The sequence below is a fragment of the Ictalurus furcatus genome, chromosome 18 (genome assembly GCF_023375685.1).
Source record: "Ictalurus furcatus strain D&B chromosome 18, Billie_1.0, whole genome shotgun sequence".
NCBI classification, from domain to species: Eukaryota; Metazoa; Chordata; class Actinopteri; order Siluriformes; family Ictaluridae; genus Ictalurus; species Ictalurus furcatus.
In genome coordinates, this window is record NC_071272.1 from 4,308,068 (window position 1) to 4,331,792 (window position 23,725).

Genomic DNA, 23,725 nt, shown 5'->3' on the forward strand with positions numbered 1-23,725 from the left:
CTCAAACTTTGTCCAGGGACATCTTCCAGATAGATAGATAGATAGATAGATAGATAGATAGATAGACTAAATAAATAAATAAACCAAAATAAATAAATAAACCAAATTAAATAAATAAACCAAAATAAATAAATACATAAGTGAACTACTTCCTGACGCTGCTCTCTCTGAACACTACATTTCCCAGACTGCCACAGAGAACAGATTTCCTGAAACTGAAGGCTCCTCGCACCGCGCCGCTCAGCTCAGGCTTAAGCCCCGCCCACCTCTGAAAACACCCGCTCGTCTTTCCCCCCTCTCTGAGCAGCGGTTGGACGTCTCGGAAGTCAATTTAGGAAGTTCGGAGCACTCGTGTCGGTAGGTAGAATAAAACAAATACGCGTTCTGACATGTGTTATGTAATAATCTGTTTGTACGCAGAGTGTAGTTACATGTTCTAACTGCAGCTGTACATTCACACAGTACGCTGTTTGTGTTGAATTACGGTCCTGAAGGAAGATTAGTGCTGGGACCATGAGCTGGACATGAGCTGGACATGAGCTCAGATCTTCAGGCTTGCTGATGTTTCTGGAGGAATTATGTACGTCCTGATCGTATTCTTATAACCTCTATGCTGTCCTCTTTCCTCTTGAAATGTCCTTTAGAGGACTTGGCTAATAAATGTTTACAGATCTAGCTTTGGAGTTGTGTAAAAGCAGCCTGCAGTGTCACTGCAGTAAAACCACACAGCTTTTCTAACCTCCTTACTTTCACATAGCTGAGCTTATTTTAGAGCTTCTGTCGACATGTAGGTATGCAGCTAGCTTCTGCCTAGGAAAGAAGTCTGAACTGGACTGGGATAATGCTGGGGAATCTTGTCTTTAAAATATACGGTACAGTTGGCATCGGTTATTAACCCCTGCACTTCATTCTTCTCAGATCGCTGTTTGATCTTCTGAACAAACAAACAAACAAACAAACAAAGTAACGTTGCTACCAGTTTTGCCTATTTTCCTTTGAAACCTTTCATAATATGTAACAAGAAATGCATCATCGTGTTATTTTGAGACTTTGTAAATTCATTTATCTAAATTCTGTTGTATTTTTTTTCATAGTTAGATGCTCAACAGGGGATTTTAAATCACACACACACACACACGCACACACACACACACACACATATATATATATACACACACACAGTACCTATACAGTACCTATGGGCCTGCCTATTTAAGCTGGTGGGATGCTGTACAGATCAAAACATTGTTGTTACAGTTGAGGTCATAAGTTTACATACGTCAGTCCTGCCCTGAATAAGCTATTTCACATAACAGATGTTTACATACAGTCCACAATTTACACAAATGAACCCGTTCAAAAGTTTACACACGCTTGATTCTTAATACCGTGTGTCGTTATCTGGATGATCAACTACTCTGTATTTTTATGTTTTGTGATAATTGTTCATGAGTCCCGTGTTAGTCCTGAGCAGTGAGACTGCCCACTGTTCTTCAGAAAAATCCTCCAGGTCCTGCACATTCTTTGCTTTTCCAGCATATTCTATATATTTGAACCCTTTCCAACAGCGGCTATATGATGTCGAGATCCATCTTTTCACACCGAGGACAACCGAGGGACTCGTACACGACTATTATAAAAGGTGCAAGCGTTCATTGGTTCTCAGGAAGGCAGTACGATACATTATGAGCCAGGGGGGTGTAAACTTTTGAACAGGATGATCGGTGTAAATTGTTAGTATTTTGTCTTCTGGGAGACGTAAAGATCGTCTGAAGGGCAGGACTAAATGAAAATAAAGATCTTTAAACAAAATAATAACAATTTACACTGATCAGCCTGTTCAAAAGTTTACACCCCCCTGGCACTTAATGTACCGTGTTTACCTTCTTTTATGCAATTGAAATTTCGCCAGTTCAAGTAGTTTTCGGCAAAAAAGCACAAAAACTCTGCAAATTACATCACAAACTTTACGGGACGTAAAAAATTGCACTATTGCCATTATAGTGAACAAGCCTGAAGCATAAGTGCCGTTTTGGTTATAATGAGAAAGTATTTGTGCAAGTAGCCCATTTGTGAAATTATTTGTGAAAGACAAAACTTTTAGCTATACTTAGATACTTTTTTTTCTTACCTTTGTATGTTTGTATGTTAACGCCAATTTACTATTTACTGTATCTATTAACAACACAATTTTACTCAACTCAAAACTAAAATTCTTGGGCAGGTTTTTAGGTTAGGTTTTTAACACCTTGAAAATTACTCCATCATTAATCTACCTTTGGACAATTTTAAAAGGAGCACAGAGGACTGGCGTGTTCTCTTTTATATAGTCCAAGTCTTGTAAAAGGACCTGTTTGTCAAGGACCAAGGTTTGCCAAGGGCTATTCACGTTGTACTCTAATCACTTTGTACCTTTGGAACAATTCACACACTGACACATTTAAAGGACTTGGCTTTGAGCGGAGGGGTTCATTATGTGCCTCTGCTTTCCCTTAAACTGAGATACGGAAATGGTTTGGCGTGTTTTAACTAAAATCTGAAACGCAATAGAAGAGAGAAATACAATACCCGACTTTGAGTTAATAAATCGCACTAATTCTTAATATAAGTTATTATAAGGGGTAAAACTAAATCCTGACGTTTTGCTTTTCTTTCACAGATTTGTGAAAGGATAATGACAGAAGCAAAGAAGAATACTGGGCCAAGAAAACGTTGCTCAAGATTACATGCCTTGAGCAATCTCTAACCACTCTGGGAACTTTAACTGTAATGCGACATAAACATGTTGCAAACAAAAGTGTTGTACTAGTCGTTTAGTTTCCATGAGAATTGATAGCCACCAGTAGACATTCACACTTGTGAAGAAAAGAGAAGAAACACAATGTACCAAGTAGTACCTGGAGGAGCTGGGGGCACGATCACGGAAGGGGTGCCCCTTAAAAAAACAAACAGGCAAAGTCGTCCACTAGTAGGTGCTGGAGTTCTGGGTCTGGTCCTGGTTATCGCTGCCGTAGCAGCGTGGTGTTACTATATCGCCTCCCTCCGCAAAGCCGATCTCTTAAAGACAGAGTTGTTGGACCTTAATAAGGATGGCTTTCTCATCCGCAACCAAGCTGGCGGGATTGTGTTCAAGATGGCTTTCAGGTGGGTGGAAATGATAAAGCATGTATACTCAATATATTTTTTATTTTATTTTATTTTTAAAGTATATGAAATGAATACATTGGTCTTAAACATTGATAAAAGAAGGGAATAAGAAAGTAACTGTTGGTGCATATAAATTTCAGATCTGGAACCCTTGATTTGGACTCATGTTCTAAGGAGGATGTGATTCTGCGGTGTTCACACTCCTATGCTGGCAAAGTGAATTTCTTCATAATGACTGTGAAGCCCAAGGAGACTGTAATGTGCTACCGTGTGAGGTGGGAGGAGCTGGAGTCGGACCGACCTGTAATGCACGCCATGTCTTACAACGGCTCTCACTGGTATGGTGGTTCCGAATCTGCTGTCCAGCACTGGCCCATTGCCATCTCGGGTCAGCAAGCGCCCAAGCCCTTTGTCACCAGTGATGTTTATTCAAACCGCAATGACTTCGGTGGCATTTTGGAACGCTACTGGCTCTCGTCCAATGCCACTGCCATCAAGATCAATGATTCAGTGCCCTTTCACTTGGGCTGGAATGACACAGAGAAGTCATTGTATTTTGAGGCACGATATCAGGACAGTCCATATAAACCCCTTCCTGGAATGCCACCATATGCTGAGCTTAGCTATCGCGTGTGTGTGGGCCCTGATGTGACCTCGATCCACAAGGTCATGGTCCGCAGGTACTTCCCCAAACCCAACAAAGTACCCTTAGAAGCAATGTTCCGATATCCTATATGGTCCACCTGGGCTTTACATAAAACTGACATTAACCAGGATAGACTTTTGAAATATGCAGAAAACATACGAAAACATGGCTTTAACTGCAGTCAAATAGAACTGGACGACCGGTACACCAGCCGGTATGGTGAGTTTGATTTCGATCCTGAAAAGTTTCCTAATGCGTCTTTAATGTTCCAAAGGTTAAAGGCGGATGGCTTTCTGTTGTCATTATGGACACATCCCTTTGTGAACTACGAATCATCCAACTTTGGCCTGTGTGTCCAGAAAGGTCTTTTTGTGATGGAGCCCACTGGACAACTTCCTGCTTTAGTGCGATGGTGGAATGGCATTGGTGGCATTCTGGACTTTACCAACCCAGAAGCTCGCAACTGGTTTACCTCCCATCTGCGAGCATTGCGTTCCAAATACGGTGTGTCATCCTTCAAGTTGGATGCGGGTGAAACAAACTTCCTGCCCTGGCATTTCCGGACGCAGGTCTATCTTCCAGATCCTAGCACATTCACGCGCCGGTACACAGAAATGGCCCTGCCATTCAACGAACGAGCAGAGCTACGTTCAGGCTATGGCTCACAGAACATCTCCTGTTTCTTCCGCCTCATTGATCGTGATTCGGTTTGGGGCTACGAGCTTGGTCTCAAGTCCATCATCCCTACGGTCCTCACCATCAGCATCCTCGGCTACCAGTTTATCCTGCCTGACATGATCGGGGGCAACGCGTACAACAACCGAACTTATGGGAACGGAAAGCTCCCTGACCGTGAGCTTTACATACGCTGGCTTGAGCTTTCTGCCTTCATGCCAGCCATGCAGTTCTCCATCCCACCATGGGCATACGATGATGAGGTGGTAGCCATCGCTCAGCGCTTCACAGCACTCCATGAGACATTGGTGGCCCCCAGAGTTCTGGAGCTGGCAGGGGAGGTGCTAAATACCGGTGACCCCATCATCCGTCCTTTGTGGTGGATAGCCACTGGTGATGAGACGGCCTACAGAGTGGACTCGCAGTTTCTCATAGGAGATGACCTTATGGTGGCGCCAGTGCTGGAGCCTGGCAAGCAGGAACGGGATATCTACCTCCCGACTGGCCACTGGAGAAGCTACAAGGGCGAGCGCTATGATAATAAAGAACCTATGCATCTCACAGATTACGCTGTGGATCTCGATGAGATTGCATATTTTCTTTGGGTTCAGTGATGCTATTACAATTGTTACTATTTTTTTTTTCAGGGGATGAGCATTATATACTTTGCATAATCGCATATTCAGGGCTGTTGTGTGTTTCACTTAAAGCAACTAAAGCTTGACGCATTAAGACAACACACTTGTGATGTAGAAGCAAACATTTACTGTGCCGTTTTAACCAATAATATAATAATTTGTGTTCCGTTTTGGCTGTGCAGTTGCAGAAGCTAGATGTGCGTACAGTGCTCATACTCACTCATGCTTTCAACCACTTTATCCAGGTCAGGGTTTGCAGTTCATCCTGAGCCTTTCCCAGGAATACTGGGGAATACACCCTGGATGGGATAGCAGTCACACAGCACACACACACATTCGCATACTCATTCATGGGCAATGTAGCATATCCAGTAACTCTAATGGTATGTTTGGGAGGTGGGAGGAAACCAGAGATCCCAGAAGGAACCAATGGGGAGAACACGCGGAACTCCGCACAGTCAGAAACTTGAGCTCAGGATCGAACTGCTGTTCCACCATTTCATCCCATACTCATGTGCCTTACGTTTTGTTTTGAACGTACATATAACAACACGCCAGGTTCGCAAGCTTAAAGACTAAACCAAATACTAGCTAGAGCTAGAGCACACTTTGAATGGTAAACATGGTATGAACCATTATGACAATTCTCACTTGATGGCCATAATTAATACTTGTCTACAGCTACCAACTATCGCATAAGCTCAGATTGTTTTATATATTTGAGCGCATGTAAAGTCTAAAGTTGGATAGTAATAGCTCAAATGAAAGGGAATGAATTGGTTTACTGTGAAAATAAATGTGTCCTTATCTTAAGGCACTGTCAATGTGGTACACACAACAAGCGTGTACTCCTCCAGATCGTATGGTGTTTAACGCATTTTTGTATGTGCTCGAAATTTTGGTCAAAGCTAAGCTATTGTGGTTATATGCATGTCTGCAAGGTTATACCAATTTAATAAGCAGTTATACTGTAGCATTCGTGGTGTCTTAAAAGCACACACTAGCACCTTTTGAACATGGGAGAAAATATGTATTCTTTTTTATATACTAAAGCTGTATGCTGTTTCATACTCTATTTTTAGAATGCATCCTAAACATTACTAGTGTAGCAAACAGTTTTACTTTATTCCGTGTAGGTTCAATATAGCACCCTAGCAATCACAGAAATTAACGCAAAATTAAGCAATATTCGCAGGAGATTACTACGGGTTTACATTTTTGGCATTTGGTAGACACTCTTATCCAGAGCGACTTACATTTATCTCATTTATACAGCTGAGAAGTCGAGGGTTAAGGGCCTTGCTCAAGGGCCCAGTAGTGGCAGCTTGGCAGTGCTGGGATTTGAACTCGTTTCCTTTGGAGCAGTAGTCCAATGTCTTAACCAATATGCCACTAAAATATTACTTCCCAGATTTGGGCCAAGACACGTCATTTGATGTCATCACAATGCACACGTGTCGCACGTGAGTACAGCTAAAGCGTCTTATTATTATAATTATCCGTCCATATAGGATGTTGTGAAGGTTTTTTAAAAAATAATTTTTTATTGTTGTGGCCAAAAATACTTGAATTGGCGAAATTGCAATTGCATGTAATTTTATCTTTCGAAGTGTTTGTTGGTAAACAAGACCTTTTAGCTGTACTCATATTTGATGCACGTGAACTGAAGAGGGCTTTGGCTGAATGCACGTCGTATGACGTCACATGACGCGTCTTTACCCAAATCTGCGGAAATTCTGAAAAATTGCAAGCTCCTCTGAATATTGTGGAGCTTGCTTGATTTTGCATTAATGTCTGCGATCGCAAAATCTTGGAGGGACTAAATTGTCTTTATTAAATAATATTTTCCAATATTGAGACTAGACTATATACTATATATACCTAAACCTACGTAGTGTTAATCAGGGATGATTAGTCATGGAATGTTTTTGTTGTTGTTTTGTTTTCATTGCATCGGAATCCCTCATTGTCACTAACCAGCTATTTTTTTCCCCAGTCACCTAGCGTTCTCACCTAGCTAGCATTTGCTAGAGTGTTGGCTGCTGCTGTCAATGCACTCCTCAAGATTTATTTCATGTTCACGTTTTACCAGGTTTCTTGTATTGTAGGTACATACTGCACTAGCTTCCTCTTGATATTTTCACAGTGCAGTGCAGAGCAGCTTGCTTTGCTTTGATTGCCATCATTAATCGTGACATGTGTCCATTTCCTGTTCATTTTCTAACACCACAATGTACACTAAGCTTATGTCACATAGTATCACCTGAAAATAAGCACAGGATCGAACCAGGATGCATCCCTGATAATCCCATTGAGACATAGAATAAGCTGCCATGACATTGCCAAATACTACCACTGGCGAAAATAATGGAATCACTACACTTAAAGGATGTTCACCTGTTTTCTTTTTTTTTTTACTTCGTACTAAATAAACAAATCACAGATATGACACAACATGATTTTTGTTTAATAGCTGAACATTCTGGAACATTGAAACACATCAAACAAATTAAATGAAATTAAATGAATGGCATATTTTTTCCAGATCAAACAGATGAAAAACGTGAAATCATTCAATATTGAGGAATAAATTATGGAATCATCAACACCCCCCCCGACGGACTTCACTAATGAAAAACAATATTCTCCATCAAGCTGGTTCCAACTTTCTCGGATAGCAAATCAGCTTTGCAGGCTCGAGCCTTGTCATGGACCAATTTTTTTTGCGTTTCCACCATAAACGTTAAATCGGATTGAGATCTGGACTGTTTGCTGGCCATGTCATTGAGTTGATCTGCCTTTCCTGAAGAAAAGCTTTAACACTCTTTTACTCTGTGGCAAGACGCATCCTGAAAAATGCCATTATAATAACCATCACCAAACCTATTTTCTATCGATGGAATGAGAAAAGTGTCCAAAATTTCAGTGTACACCTGTGCATTGACTGTTGAGGTCTTCCGTGGTCTTTTACCTGACATGCAACCCATTATAATAAATGAGTAGGGAAATTAGATTTTTTCCTTCAGGCAGACATCTTTATATGTTTCATTAGAACGCCACAAGATAAAAGTTCCAGCATCGTCTCTTTGGCCAATGCAGATTCATGATTCATCACTGAAGATCACTTCCATCCAATCATTCACACTCCATGACTGCTTCTCTTTAGCCCACTGTGACCTTGTTTTCTTCTTTTTAGGTGTTAGTGCTGGTTTTCATTTGGCTTTTCTGTACGTAAATCCCATTCCATTCAGACGATTTCCTACAGTTCTGTCACAAACCTTGACTCCTGTTTCCGCCCATTTGTTTTTCATTTGTTTTGCTGTGCGTTTTCGATTTTCAAGGCGTATCGCTTTGAGTTTTCTACCCTGACGCGTTGACGTCTTCCTTGGTCTACCCGTATGTTTTCCTTGTATTACCTTCCCATTTTGTTTATACTTGCACCACATTTTAAACACAGCTGAAAGGAAACAACCAACATCTTTCGCTTCACTCCGTGTCAGATTTCCTTCTTGAAGGAGTTTTATAATCATTTCCATTGTTTCAATTGACAACTCTATTGTTGGTGCCATGTTTCCTTTCAGTTCGCCAAGTTCAACAGCTCACTAATGTCTGTAAGGACTCTCTTTTAACTGCAGACGAATTTGCATTGTTAGACTTGTGCTGGTATTTGTTTTAGAAATGCAAACTACAAGGTGACTCCATAATTTTGTTCCTCGCGATTCCATAATTTTTTCCTCTACTTCATCTGGGAAAAAAATGCCATTAATTAAAATCATTTCATTTCATTTGTTTGAGGTATGTTTCACGAAGCCAGACTGTTCAGCTATTAAACAAAAATTGTTTTGTGTCTTACCCGTGATTTGTTTATTTGCTACTAAGTAAAAAATTCGGGTGAAGTGTAGTGATTCCATAATGTTTGCCAGGGGTAGGTATGTAACACCATCCAGTCTTATTTCTCCTGCCATATTTATATTTCACATTACATATTCATGTTGTACATGAGGTTTGTATGCAGTGTTAAATGGTTGTTTTTATAAATACACTAGAATAAATATTCTTGAAGACTGCTTCTATGAGCCACTTTATAAGGGATGAGATCTCAGTGTTTACCGTACATATAGTGGGAGAATAAGCGATATGCGCCAAAATGTTTGTGTGTGTGTTTGCACGTGTACGTACGTGGAGCTTTCGTCTGAAGAGTTTCTGTATATAAAACAGGATTATTTTTGGTGCATGGTATTATTTCAGGGTAGTGCAGCTTAAGGTACAGTTTGGGAAAATCCATTTTCTATGCACCAGTATGTGTTGATCAATTATGATATGATATGTGCAAGACATTTTTCACTAGATACATGCATGGTTGATTAACAGAGTTTATGCTGATCGTGCACGTTTAGAAATGGATCCAGGTTTCTGCATTGCAAAACAATGAAGCAGCGAAGCTCCAATGAAGCAAGAACATTATTTACACACTCTGTACCCCGCTTATCTTGTTAACACTGACATGACACCTGGCCCCTATATAGCTCCCGGAACATTGATTGTAAAATGCTGATGCGCAGGAAAGTTACTAGAGCAAAACCGGTCTTAGTGTCTCTCTCTCTCTCTCTCTCTCTCTCTCTCTCTCTTAGTGGTCTTAGTCTCTCTCCCTCTCTCACACACACTCCATGTCTCAATAATTATAAAAACACCACAGTTACTGCTGATGCTTCAATCTAACTACAGTGTGACTCACATGGAGATTTTCTGTGAAAGCTCAGCTTCAGTGTGTCTCAAAGCTGTAGAAAGTGTTTATCACCACTAGGAGGCAGTGTGTACCTTTTCTTCATAATCCAGTCATAAAGAAGTTTACTTCTTTTCCTTTGTCTCTATTCCCTACAGCTGTATTTACATCAATATGTTTTTTTTTAACAAGCTATTTTAAGCTGTTAACAGTTCTGACCTCTTCAAAATACAATACAGTATAAGGTTGCTATTAATCAAACCTGAGCCATCACTGCTATAGGCATGTGCTAGTCATTATTACTTTTGTTTTTGCAGCTAAAATGGTGCATACACTGCTACCTAAAGCAAAACATATATATATATATATATATATATATATATATATATATATATATATATATATATATATATATAAAACTCCTGCAAACAAAGTGAACCTATTTCAAAGTGCGAGAGTTGAATATTGTTGTATATCACTTGTGTGACTATGATGTATTCATTTTTGTGAAAGTTCAGAAGGATGGAAGCACCAGTGTTTCGTCCAGGTCAGTTTCCCAGCCCTGACTTCTGTTCTGTTAAGAACTCATTGCCACTATACTATGTGTCTGCTTGGTGGACAATAAAGGACACGATTATTAAGAAATTGTGTGAGGCGCTTGTCTAAATGAACGTTTACGTAAGGAATAATACACTTATTCCAGAGTGCTGTTAAAGGGATCAACGTAGGGTTTAAATGATTTTTATGCTGTTTTTTTTTTTTTTTTTTTTTTTTGCTGCCTAAAAGGCAAACAGTTTAAACGTCATTCCATTAACTTAAAAGTTAGACGCTGATAATTGGCTGTTCCTCATGAGGAGGCTTTAATTATGAAAGGGCTGTTAAAGTCAACAGAAAGGACGATTAAGTTGTGAATCACAATTATGTGTGTTAATATAAATCATGCAAAGGTGACAGGACTAGCAGTGATGATAACGTTATTATATACCGTACGGTATATTACTGAATATTATAAGTATTATCACATCCCTCCAGTGTTTACTGTAGCAACTTGAATATTATTCAGTAGTACATCTTAATGCAAGGAATTATTAAGTAAGGAATAATGCATGCCAGGGTGGCATGATCCATCATTTCCTGTACTGCTTATCTTACACGGGGAGGCCTGGAGCCTATCCCAGGGAGCTCGGGGCGTGACGTGGGGGATACCCTGGACAATTTGGAAATGCCAGTCAGCGTACAACGCATGTCTTTGGACTGGGGGAGGAAACGGGAGTACCCGGAGGAAACCCCGGAAGCATGGGGAGAACATGCGAACTCCACACACAGGGCTGAGGCGGGATTCAAGCCCCACAACCCCAGGGGTGCGAGGCTAACGTGCTAACCACTAATCCACCCTAAATAAATAAATAACAGAAAACAGTGCAATAATGCAAACTTTTTCATACAGTAATCATTGTCAGAGCTGCAGTTATGGAAAATGATTCACCTTTCGATTTGAGAATTGAAAAAATATTCAGTAAAATGTCAGTACTGTGAAACTAATATGTAAGATGTGTTGTAACGAGGGTCTGGACCCACCAATAGAACTTGGGAGCTTGCTTGAATTCTCTCTCTCTCTCTCTCTCTCTCTCTCTCTCTCTCTCTCTCTCTCAATTTTTGATCAACTATGCTATTGTGCAAAGCGCTACAGAAGTGTAGTAAAAGTTGTGCAGACTCTCAGAGCAGAGCGAAGTGGTGAACTTCGCAGTGTGTCATTTTTATCTAAAGATTACGCTACAACTCTCAGCTAACTTCAGACAAAGCCTTCGGATCACGCTCCGTTACGGGTCCCTGGACTCATTGAACCTCCAACCTTTTCTGGCCCCTGACAGGAATAGTAATTATTGCAAAAGAGGTTAAGCTTGATCAAAGTTGGAATCGGCCTTTGGTCCGGCATTGAATTAAGTCTCCTGTGAGCGGTGTCTTCTGGGTTTTTTTTCAGGCCCTGCTCATCACTGCTGGATAATGCCATAGGGCTGAAGTAATTTACAGGTTATATGGAGGTTAGCTCTGGATCAATAAATCATTTAGTTGAGTTTGGGTCAGAGGAGGGGCAGCGGCGGATGGCGGGGGGGTGGGGGGCTGGGCAGGGCAAAGAGCGAGGCTGGATTGTGAGCAAAATGTCCACACCTCACACTGAACAATTACAAAACACGCCTCCTGGACAAAGGGCCAGCGCTGTGCTTGTTAGCCGTATTTGTGCTAGTTAGTTTCATTCCTGTTTTGCGACTGCATTGTGATTGCAGATGTACTTGCAGCATCTGTGTTGTCTCGACTTTCTTTTAAACGTTTCATGGTAAGCAGGTCACTAAATGTGCCAAGGAGTGGGTTTACTTTGCCTGTCGATGACATCTCCCCTCGGCATCGATCCGTCCTCGCAGCCCACACGGAAGACACACACATTCATCGATTAGCTGTCTGAATTCCATTGCTTAGAAATCAATGCTATTTGTAGCTTTGCTGCTTCGCAATGATATTGTGTATTATTGAAAGACCGGACTAACCGACGGCTTTCTAATCATGTTTGAAATGACGGCTTACGTATTTTGCTCGGATTAGAGGAGTCTGTTTAACGCGAGCGAGTTGATGCGTACACTTTTCTTCACCTTTGGTCTGCTGAGGGGAATTTTGCGACTTCACGACGTTTTAAATGCATGCTATACAACAGTGCTGTTGAATTCTCGAATTCTTACTATACTGACTCTATAGTAAGAGCTTTTTTCCGAGGGATTTACATGGCAGCCATGTTGCATAATCGAAAAAAAAAATCTAATAAACGAATTTATAAAGAAGTAAAAACCAACAAAAAAAACAAAAAACACACTTTACCATCAAGTACCAGGAATAAAATAATTTCCAAAGACACTTTTATGATCGTAGAATCGATTTCGCTTCATGAAAGTATAACGTAATATAAACTATTCGTGTACATTAGTGTAATCGAACATAAATCCTGATTTCTCTTGCTCTTGAGACTGTTTGCCATCTCAACATCTACACAAAATCCTAAATTAAATAAAACGTATTTTGTGAGAGACTGCAATGAATGCCTTAGCTTTTTTTTGTTGTTATTATTTCTTCAATTGAAGATAGAATTGCTGCATCTTGCAACAGTCCTAATCTGCGTAAATTATTGTTTATAACCACAACGGAAGACTTTTTTTTTTTTTTTAAGGTATAAGGTTTAATCCTTTTATACTCATGTGTATTCCTACACAAGTACAATCTATTTACTTCTGAAAAAAAAAAAAAAAACATCTTCAATTGTCCACTTTTTGTGAGTCTGTGCCTACTGTAGCTTCAGATTCCTATTCTTGGATGGCAGAAGTGAAACCCATTGTGGTCCTCTGCTATTGTAGCCCATCTACCTCAAGGTTTGATTTGTTGTGCTTTTCTGCTCATCACGGTTGTAAAGAGTGGTTATTTGAGTTATCATAGCCTTCTTTTCAGCTCAAACCAGCCTGGCTATTCTCCTCTGCTCTCTCTTATCATCATGGGTTTTTCCACCTACAGAACTACAGCATCAGGATTTTATGTATATATATATATATATTCACATGCTGATCTTGGATCTTGGACAACACTGAACTGAATTGAAGCTCTTTAGACAAAAAATAAAAAAATAAATAAAAAATTTGGAAACTAAAAAAAATTACTCAGCGAAATCCTGGGATCTGCATGATTTTACGCATTCTGCTGTGCCACATGATTGGCTGATTAGATAACTGCATGAATGATCAGGTGTACAGGAGGTCCTATTAAAGTGGCATGTGAGTGGAAGTGATAGTATTTAGAAAAAGTGAACATTCACATGACATTAAAAAAAAAAGAACATGTAAAATGCTGAATATCTTTTCAAATAATTTAAGAATGAAATGGATAAAAAAAAAAACCCATTAAGATAAAGTTAAAAGGAATTTTTTTGAGTTTTAGATTCACATCTTTCATTTCAAGCAACTATCCAGACTATGAGAAATAATAACCATAACAGTCTTGATAACTAGTTTATAGTAATCTCCAGCAAAACAATACAATCATCAACCCCCTGGACTTAACTTAGAGAACCATGGGCCTGTATTAATCTTGAAACTAGAAGCAAGGTAACAAGACAAACATCCTTTAGAGGGCAGTGCAGCTTCACGTTGACCACGCTGGAAGTGTGGACCTCAGCCCAGATGTGATCAACGGAAAAATATAGGAATGCATACTCTGAGCAACAAGGAGGACACAAACCTGGCAGATCCCCCCCCCACCTTCCAGCTCTCCCTCCTGTGCTGCCGGATGCCCACCTGTGTGCCCATCTGCACCAGAGAAATGCCAGTTGTTGTGTATGTGTGCCAGGCTGAATCAAGACCCCCATCCCAGGTGTGTGTGTATCTTCGTGTGTGTATGTGGCCATCACTTGCTGACAGCTCTCTCGGGAATGCACTAGCTCTCCCCAGTGAGGACACAGTGGGTACAGGGCTCCAAAAGTCCGCTTGTCATAATGCAGTGTGTGAGCAGGAATGAAAACAGATTGTCACTTTGGCGTCCGATCTATCATCTCTTTAATGATGAAGCATCCTGATCCTGCTTTGTATTAATCAAAATATAGGTTGCTATTTGTTTAAGAAAGCTCAGATTAGACACTAAAATAAGGCTTGTTCAGTATCATAGCTTTTGAGTTCTCAAATCAGAAGGTGTGGGCTCATTTTCCATAGGCGTGGATTTGTTTTCTATAGCTGTGGATTTGTTGACTATAGGCGTAGATTCATTTTGCATCGGTATGGATTCATTTTCTACAGGCATGGACTCATTTTCTACAGGTGTGGATTCATTTTGTATATGCGTTAATTTGTTTTCTAAAGGCATATTCTATAGGCATTGATTCATTTTCTATAGGCGTGGATTTGTTTTCTATAGGCATTGATTCATTTTCTATAGGCGTGGATTTGTTTTCTATAGGCATTGTTTCATTTTCTATAGGCGTGGATTTGTTTTCTATAGGCATTGAATCATTTTCTATAGGCGTGGAGTCATTTTCTATAGGCATTGATTCATTATCTACAGGCGTGGATTTGTTTTCTAAAGGCATTGATTCATTTTCTACAGGCGTGGATTCATTTTGTATATGCATTAGATTGTTTTCTAAAGGCATAGATTAATATTCTATAGGCATTGAATCATTTTCTATAGGCGTGGAGTCATTTTCTATAGGCATTGATTCATTATCTACAGGCGTGGATTTGTTTTCTAAAGGCATTGATTCATTTTCTACAGGCGTGGATTCATTTTGTATATGCATTAGATTGTTTTCTAAAGGCATAGATTAATATTCTATAGGCATTGAATCATTTTCTATAGGCGTGGAGTCATTTTCTATAGGCATTGATTCATTATCTACAGGCGTGGATTTGTTTTCTAAAGGCATTGATTCATTTTCTACAGGCGTGGATTCATTTTGTATATGCATTAGATTGTTTTCTAAAGGCATAGATTAATATTCTATAGGCATTGAATCATTTTCTATAGGCGTGGAGTCATTTTCTATAGGCATTGATTCATTATCTACAGGCGTGGATTTGTTTTCTAAAGGCATTGATTCATTTTCTACAGGCGTGGATTCATTTTGTATATGCATTAGATTGTTTTCTAAAGGCATAGATTAATATTCTATAGGCATTGAATCATTTTCTATAGGCGTGGAGTCATTTTCTATAGGCATTGATTCATTTTCTACAGGCGTGGATTCATTTTGTATATGCATTAGATTGTTTTCTAAAGGCATAGATTAATATTCTATAGGCATTGAATCATTTTCTATAGGCGTGGAGCCATTTTCTATAGGCACTGATTCATTTTCTATAGGCGTGGAGTCATATTCTATAGGCACTGATTCATTTTCTATTAGCGTGGATTTGTTTTCTATAGGCATTGAATCATTTTCTATAGGCGTGGAGTCATTTTCTATAGGCACTGATTCATTTTCTATAGGCGTGGAGTCATATTCTATAGGACACTGATTCATTTTCTATAGGCGTGGATTTGTTTTCTATAGGCATTGATTCATTTTCTACAGGCGTGGATTCATTTTGTATAGGCATTGATTCATTTTCTATAGGCACTGATTCATTTTCTATAGGCGTGGAGTCATTTTCTATAGGCGTGGATTTGTTTTCTAATGTATTCAATTTAATAGGTTATTGTTTCATTAGTACCAGCACATTCCCAGGAAATTGTATGGCAGATGATCCACATAATCTAAAAAAAAACTGATTTAAAAAAAACTGTGGTTAATTAAGGAAGAAAAACACATAGTTGTTTGTTATTGTAAATCTTTTTGTTTTTCTGTTAGGAGATGTACCATTTATAGAAGGAGTCTCCAGTGTCAGTGAACTTCACATCTTATCAGACTTCCTCATGTTACAACTTTCGGTTCTAAGTAGCATCAAGTGACCACAGTTTATGGCTTGAAGAGCTAAGAAAAGCAGAAAAGTCACTAATACTTTCCATATTTTAAAACAGAATTTAAAATTAGGGACTAATTAGGGACTAAATCGTGCTAAACGGCGTTCAACAAGTTCAACTGTGTCCCATATTCTAAAGTCAAGATCAATTATAATATGTTGTTCAGTTGATACCTAGAACTGAAGGTACAATTACGTCTAATAGAATGTAAATTTAGATTATTATTTCATGCTCAATAGTTTGTATTATAATGGTTTTTTTTTTTTTTTAAGTGTGAATAAAGTCTTACCAGAATATGCAGTTCTCGTTTGTTTTGTTTTTTTTGATTTTTTGATTTGAGAGTTGATTTCTAATATCAAGTCTTGGCCTTTATCAGGAACGTTCCTCAGGAAAGGTCTCACAAAATGCACAAGCATGAATACTTTAGTTTACTTGGATTACATTCTCAATAAACCACACTTCTTTGTATAAGTTTTTTAAAATCTGTTTTGATCAAAAGCCCTGAAACAAATGAACAATCTACAGTATTAGTAACTCCCTGCCAGTTGCTGCAATCCCAACTGGGCCTTCAAAGCTATTCATATGAGCTGCGCAGTAGGAATTCACAACCGGGAGGAAGCAATTTGTTGCAGACCAGAGACAAGAGACAAGGTTAAGTGCAGTGTGAGATGGAAAGGATGAGAAAGCGATCTGTTTTGATGTTTTTTTGTTTCCCCGCTCATCACTGAACTACAGCCTTGTGTATTTTTTCAAGTCCAGATACGAAGAAAAATATATTGTTCATCTTCGTGGCACTGAATGATGTCATCTGAAAACTGTATTTATATGTTAAAAAAAAAAAAAATACTGCACATGCTTGCAAAGCATGATGTTTTTTTAGACTAGGAGCAACCCATGGCCCTGGCTTGAAATTCCTTTGATTCACATTAATGCATTCATTGCTACATCTTCAGTTATTGCTTTATCACGGTCAGGGTTGCAGTAGATCCAGAGCTTATCCCGGGAATACTGGGTGGGAATACAACCTGTATGGGATGCAAGTGAAACTTGATGTAATGAAACTATGAAACTTCACAGTAATCCAAGCCCAGGTTCAAATCAGGGACCCCTGATTGAGCTGTCAGGTGGCATTACCAACCTGCTGCCCTATTCACATTAACAGGTGGGAAGTTTTTCATCAATGATACCTCAATACATTAATACGTCTTAGTCACATCCCAATGAAGAATAATGGAAACAAAACCTACTGGACTGTAAGGACATAATATACAGTATGACTACTCTAAAAGGCCATTTAATAAAATTACTCAATAAATGATGAGCACTGTTCCTCAGGAACATCTGTGAACCCTTTAAATCAATTTTGTGGAATCAGTCCACTTACAATGGATAAAGTGGATAAGAATCGTCCATGCAATTCTGCAAGATGGCTTTTTATGAATATTAGTTTTATGCATCTGACAGGAATGAGTTGAAGTCAAACATGGTCTCTTGGTTATACAAGTTGCTGCCATAATAGGTGACTCATTGATCCGATCTCACTTTATATCTCCATTTGAATTGATAGCCATGTGCCACAAGGAGATATTAAAGTGGCGGGTAATTAATGAACTTGGTAATGGTCCGAAATGCTGCTGGAAACCACTCGGTTATGAAGACACAGCTGGTCTAATGGACTGACCCAGAGCAACGTCATATCGCAGAGACCATTTCTACCAGTGATGGGGTCTTAGCAGCTTGAAGCACTATTCGACCTTCACTGTGTCATGTTTTATGCATTTAGACAAACTCAAACTGTGAGGCCACAGCAGTGAGGCAAGTCTTGCAAGGAACATCTGGAAAATCAGAGGACACATACAAATTAAAAATCATTTCTACAGCCAGTATTTTGAAATTCAGTCAGTCTCAGTTATGAACTCTTCAGAGTCATCTCCAATTATTTGCACCCAAATCCATGCCTTTATTATTTTGCTTTTTCTGGAGTGACCTCCCATCTGCTAGTGTCGAGCCATGTCTGAGCGGAGTGTGTCTGTCTTTGCTGAGTAACAAATGAACCTGACACACCAGAGACTGTGGGCCTGCACCTGCTTAGCTTTTTCACCCGCCTGTCTCCCACAGTGCCAGACTGACAAAGCTCAAGCCTCGGCGGGCTCCAGACGATGCCTTTCTGTCTGAGCGCTATGCCGCAAGGCACGTGCTACTTATTTGGGCTATGGCGGCATCTGTCAGCGCTGGGGTTGGTACAGCCCTTGGGGGGATGATAGACTTGCTTATAAATAACCCTGAAACGAATAAAAAAGAGATAAATAAGCAGGGCTCTGTTGCTGAGGAGACACAAGACCAGAGGACTGGTCAGGATAAGCTGATTTTTTTTTGTTTTTGTTTTAGAGATGTGGTATGAGGACAGCGCCCTACCTAAACATGAGGCCATAATTGAAACAGTGCGCTGTGGTATTGCGGCCTTGGGGTGATTGATGCTGCTTTAGAACACTGGGTACTTGGGATTTACCTGAGGAAGCGACAGACATGGGAGAGGCTGCTTAGGTGACTCATCTGGGTTTGACTGAAAATTGGCACCATCCATCAAACACCAGATTTAACGAGCACCAAAACCATGCAGCCCAGCGAAGATTTCCTATTTAAGGCGGTGAAGTGGGAAAGGGGCAGAGACTAGTGAGGGTCTATCAATCAGGCAGTTGGCTCCTTTATTTAGCAAGCGGAGGGACAGACTCAGGGGCCTCACACAGCGGGTTCTGGCTTGTTGGACATGCCTTACTCCTGTGATTGGAGGTATAGAGAGGGGGAGGGAAGGACTGAGAGAGGAGAGAAAAGAGCAAGAGGTGTTAGGGCTCGGCCATGTCCCTTGATAAGCTAGCATGCTTCATCTTTCTTGTGCGTAGACCTGGAACTATGGCTTGATGGGATTTTCAGCCCCATGGCCTCCATAGCTCTCAGGTGTTCTGTGAGAGATGTGAGGCCAGCCAAGTGCACTGCAACAGGGCCATTTCACTTTCTCATACTGCTTTAGCACAGTGATGGTACTGCTTCAGTTGTCTTATGTAGTGATGAGACTGAGAAAGGACTTAATGGTCCTGCATATATATGAACTGTCATGAAAGCCTATAATGTTCATAATGGTGATGCATGGATCTCCGGTTTGACGCATCCACTGAACCACAAGATTGATTGTCTTTTTTGGTGACGGTTTGCTTTGATTAAAGTTTTATTAACGACCATTACATCATGTATCCTGTATCCACGGATATTCAACAGGCTTCATTCTTATTTCCAAAAAAGGATTCCGCAGGTCACTGAACAAAGAAGCAACCTCCTTGCATCTCCTTTTTCTTGTTCAGTCTCCCCTCGCATTTTTCTCTCATATAGATTTTCCCACCACTATCCGGTCTGGTAAAATGCCGCCCACAAGGACACAGGGATGTAAACATTGTTTTGTTAGCCTGGCCAGATATGGGGAGAAGGAGGGCTAGCGAAAGGAGACTGAGAGTCCAGCGTACACACAGACACACAAAATCAATGCTGATCAATGTTTTATATTACTGAGATGCTCCTATTCCAGACCTGAATCACCTGAAGTAAAAAAAAAAAAAAAAAAAACACCTCCCAATCACCTCTGGTATAAGAGGGCATCATCTCCCTCTGGTATTCTAGCCAGGGTTCAATAAGCCACTCTGCTCTCAATCAGAGAAAGAAAAGATGATAATGATTGGGGAAGAACATGCATGGACTGGAGGGACCGAGAGACAGTAACCAGAGTAAAAGGTTTCTGAATCACGGCATCAATATTTAATATTGTAATGAAAGATATCATTTCTGTAGATATATTACTTGTACTGGCCATGCATCCTGCTTCTACTTAAAAAGGAGAACCGGGACTCATAACAGACTCTAGTGTGTGATTGTGATTTGGGAGGCAGATATATACAAACATCCATTACATAGATATTGCTGTAGTATATTACAACACATGAAGATAAAATATACCATCATATGAGGCTGATGTGGTTCCCTGTAAATGATTACATAATTATATACTTATTTTTTACCACCCCAATTCCAAAAAAGTTGGGACGCTGGGTAAAATGTAAATAAAGCCAGAATGCAATGATTTTCAAATCTCCTAAACCCAAATGTTATTCACAATAGAACATAGAAAACATATCAAATGTTTAAACTGAGGAAATGTACCATTTTAAGAAAATAAATGGGTCATTTTGAATTTGATGGCCGCAACACGTCTCAAAAAAGTTGGGACGGGGCAGCAAAAGGCTGGAAAAGTAAGTGTTACTAAAAAGAAACAGCTGGATGAACATTTTGCAACTAATTAGGTTAATTGGCAGCAGGTCAATAACATGATTGGGTATAAAAAGAGCATCTTAGAGAGGCAGAGTCTCTCAGAAATAAAGATAGGATGGAATCTGGACGGAAGAATATGCTGCTCTAAAACCCGTATATACCTTTCAGCACTGATGGTGCCTTTCCAGATGTGCATGCTGCCCATTCCATAGGCACTAATGCACCCCCATACCATCAGAGATGGAGGCTTTTGAACTGAGCACTGATAAAAGGCCGGATGGTCCCTCTCCTCTTTAGTTTAGAGGATGCGGCGTCCATGATTTCCAAAAAGAATTTCAAATTTCAATTCATATGACCACAGAACAGTTCTCCCCTTTGCCTCAGTCCATTTTAAATGAGCTTTGGCCCAGAGCAGATGGTGGCGTTTCTGGATCATGTTCACATATGGCTTCTTCTATGCATGATAGAGCTTTAATCAGCATTTGTGGAGGGCACGGCGAACTGTGTTCACAGACAATGAGTTCTGGAGGTGTTTCTGAGCCCATGCAGTAATTTCCATTACAGAATCATGCCTGTTTTTAATACAGTGCCACCTGAGGGCCTGAAGATCACGGGCATGCCATGCCATTGCCCAACTTTTTTGAGACGTGTTGCGGCCATCGAATTCAAAATTACCTTCTTTTTTTTTTTTCTTAAAACGGTACATTGCCACAGTTTAAACATTTGATATGTTTTCTATATTCTATTGTGAATAACATATGGGTTTATCAGATTTGCAAATTATTGCATTCTGTTTTTATTTACATTTTACACAGCGTAACAACTTTTTTGGAATTGGAGTGGTAAAAGGATCTAAGATAATGGGTCTAATTTTCTCTTCGTGTACGTGTTAGAGATAAGGATGGTAAACACTACGGACCAATGCACCACCAAGACACTAAATTCAATACAACATGGTAAACAGGATTTTTTTTTTAAAGCATGACCAGCAAAACCCAGAGACAAGCCAATTTAATCCAGAATTTTGAACAGATCTGAGTGGATCAATACTTCAATCCCTTGGTTGCAGGGAGTGTTATTAAAGTGAAAACAATGGCAGGGGAAAAAATGATACGGGGAAAGAAAAAAGGCGAACTGTCAGAATACAGCCTGGCACATCGGCAATGGTGTCTGCTTTCTCTAATTAATTTTCACAGAAGTGGAGACAAAATGTGCCAGTTTTATTTCCTCTGCCAGCGCGAGGAGCTAATGAGTTTCCCACTGAGCAAAGCTGAAGATAACCAAGTAAGAGGGGAAAGAAAAACATGCATACTACCCCGATCTAATGTGCTTTTTTTTTTTTATTTAATGAATTCCATATCTGCTCAAGTCACACCATAATGGTGATTTTTATGGCTTTTTTCGAACTGCTGCAATGGTAAATGTGTTGCAGATGGTACTCTAGAGATAAACCTTAACGTGCCTTTGAAAACAACAAAGAGTTTGGGGATGTTTGCTTTCATTCTTGCTTGCTGAATATTAGCAGTTGATGCTAAATTGTAATAAAAAAAAATAACATCATACAATAGTATTTATGTGGTAGCATTACTAACAAGTAAGTCCAAGCAGGCAGGAAGATTGGACCTCCCGATGATAAGAACATAAATGATAAAAGATTTAACGGTTAAATTGATATTTAAGAATCTTCTCAAATGTTTTGATTTATAAGCAATCACTTCAGTCATACCAGTGCATGTTCATTATGGTTGTAACACAATGATACTATCTGTATCTGTTGAGTGCTCCAAATATCCACATCTGTAGGAACCTTAAAACTGAGCCACCACTGATTATTTGAAGAGATAAACAAGTTTGAGAAACTATCCTATGCCTATTTTTGACAAAAAAGTGGGAATGGTAGATCAGAAAGTGTAGGGGTAAATCCAAAGCTTCACTCTTAATAGTGCCATCGTAGTAAGGCAGAATTTTATTGTTTTGCTTTATTACCCAATCCTTCACCTCTCTATTTTCATCCGAGCCTGAATGTCCTCCCTCGCTCATCCTTCCGAGAGAGAAAGTTGTCGTGCTTAGTCCTTGATTTATGTCCCCGGCTTTGTGTGCTTATACAATGGTTCAGTAACACTGGGGGATCGATGCAAGGCAGGATTTAACTGAGAACAGACCAGCTATGGATTCAGCACCGCATACTGAGTGACTACAACTGCATAAGAGACCACAGAGGTCTAGATCTGTGGTTAGGTTTGTATGCACTTGTGATAGCAATAATAATGTTGTAAATAATGTTGAAGGGAACTGGTAGTGTGTCTTGTGTGTGTTTATGTTACCAATTACCAGCACCACCACTGGTCATAAGTAGAATTACAGAGAATAGTATGAGGTAAAGGCTGAGTTCTTTCTAAACCAGACTGTCAAACAGCCTACTATTGTCAATTATGTCAAGTGATTACACTTGGAGAAATGTCCCCTAAGTTTTTGTGTGTCCATCCATCCATCCATCCATTTTATATATCGCTTATCCTACATAAGGTCACGGGGAGCCTGGAGCCTAGCCCAGGGGACTCGGGGCATGAGACGGGGGACACCCTGGATGTGGTAACAATGTCTCCCTCTCTCATTCTGACGAGCCACACATGATCTTATGGAGAAACTAGAGATCCTGATCCATTCTGCTCTCCAGACCTGCCTGATCCTTTCAGATGCCCTACCTCTGGATGGAGCTCTCATCTACTCCAATTACAGATGGACACTCTCACTATGGTTGCTGAGACAAGCGTTGCTTCTAAGGCCCCGGGACTGCAATTACAACATGCAGTTTTGCACTCTGGTCTCCTTTGAACAGTGGACTAGTTCAACAAACAGACTTCATATTAAACCATAATGAACTTTCCTTTACTTTCACACTATCCGTTGTTACCCAGATGAGGACGGGTTACCTTCTGAGTCTGGTTCCTCTCAAGGTTTCTTCCTCATATCATCTTAGGGAGTTTTTCCTCACCACCGTCACCACCGGCTCGCTCAATAGGGATAAACTCACACATTTAAAATCTGTATCCCGTGTTTATACGTATCTGTAAGGCTGCTTTGAGACAATATCCA

General features: G+C 39.9%; 1 protein-coding gene across 3 annotated transcripts; it reads left to right on the forward strand.

Annotated features, from left to right (window-relative positions):
• Positions 1 to 293: 293 nt before the first annotated feature.
• On the forward strand, positions 294 to 7,305 carry myorg (myogenesis regulating glycosidase (putative)). 3 transcript variants are annotated; one of them, XM_053649305.1, is made up of 4 exons: positions 294 to 357; positions 463 to 580; positions 2,660 to 3,144; positions 3,288 to 7,305. In XM_053649305.1, the coding sequence occupies exons 3-4, from the start codon at positions 2,882 to 2,884 to the stop codon at positions 5,080 to 5,082; spliced, it is 2,058 nt and encodes a 685-aa protein (XP_053505280.1). In that variant the 5' UTR covers positions 294 to 357; positions 463 to 580; positions 2,660 to 2,881; the 3' UTR covers positions 5,083 to 7,305. The 3 variants fall into 3 exon arrangements, with proteins under 3 accessions (XP_053505280.1, XP_053505282.1, XP_053505281.1); XM_053649307.1 differs by lacking the exon at positions 463 to 580 and having other exon boundaries at positions 301 to 357; XM_053649306.1 differs by lacking the exon at positions 294 to 357 and having other exon boundaries at positions 364 to 580.
• Positions 7,306 to 23,725: the final 16,420 nt, after the last annotated feature.

Bases quoted from the DNA above. Each gene is read 5' to 3' on its own strand.
- myorg (XM_053649305.1), top strand. From the start codon at position 2,882: ATGTACCAAGTAGTACCTGGAGGAGCTGGGGGCACGATCACGGAAGGG. The intron at 3,145-3,287 runs GTGGGTGGAAAT...TATAAATTTCAG, and splicing joins GTGTTCAAGATGGCTTTCAG to ATCTGGAACCCTTGATTTGG.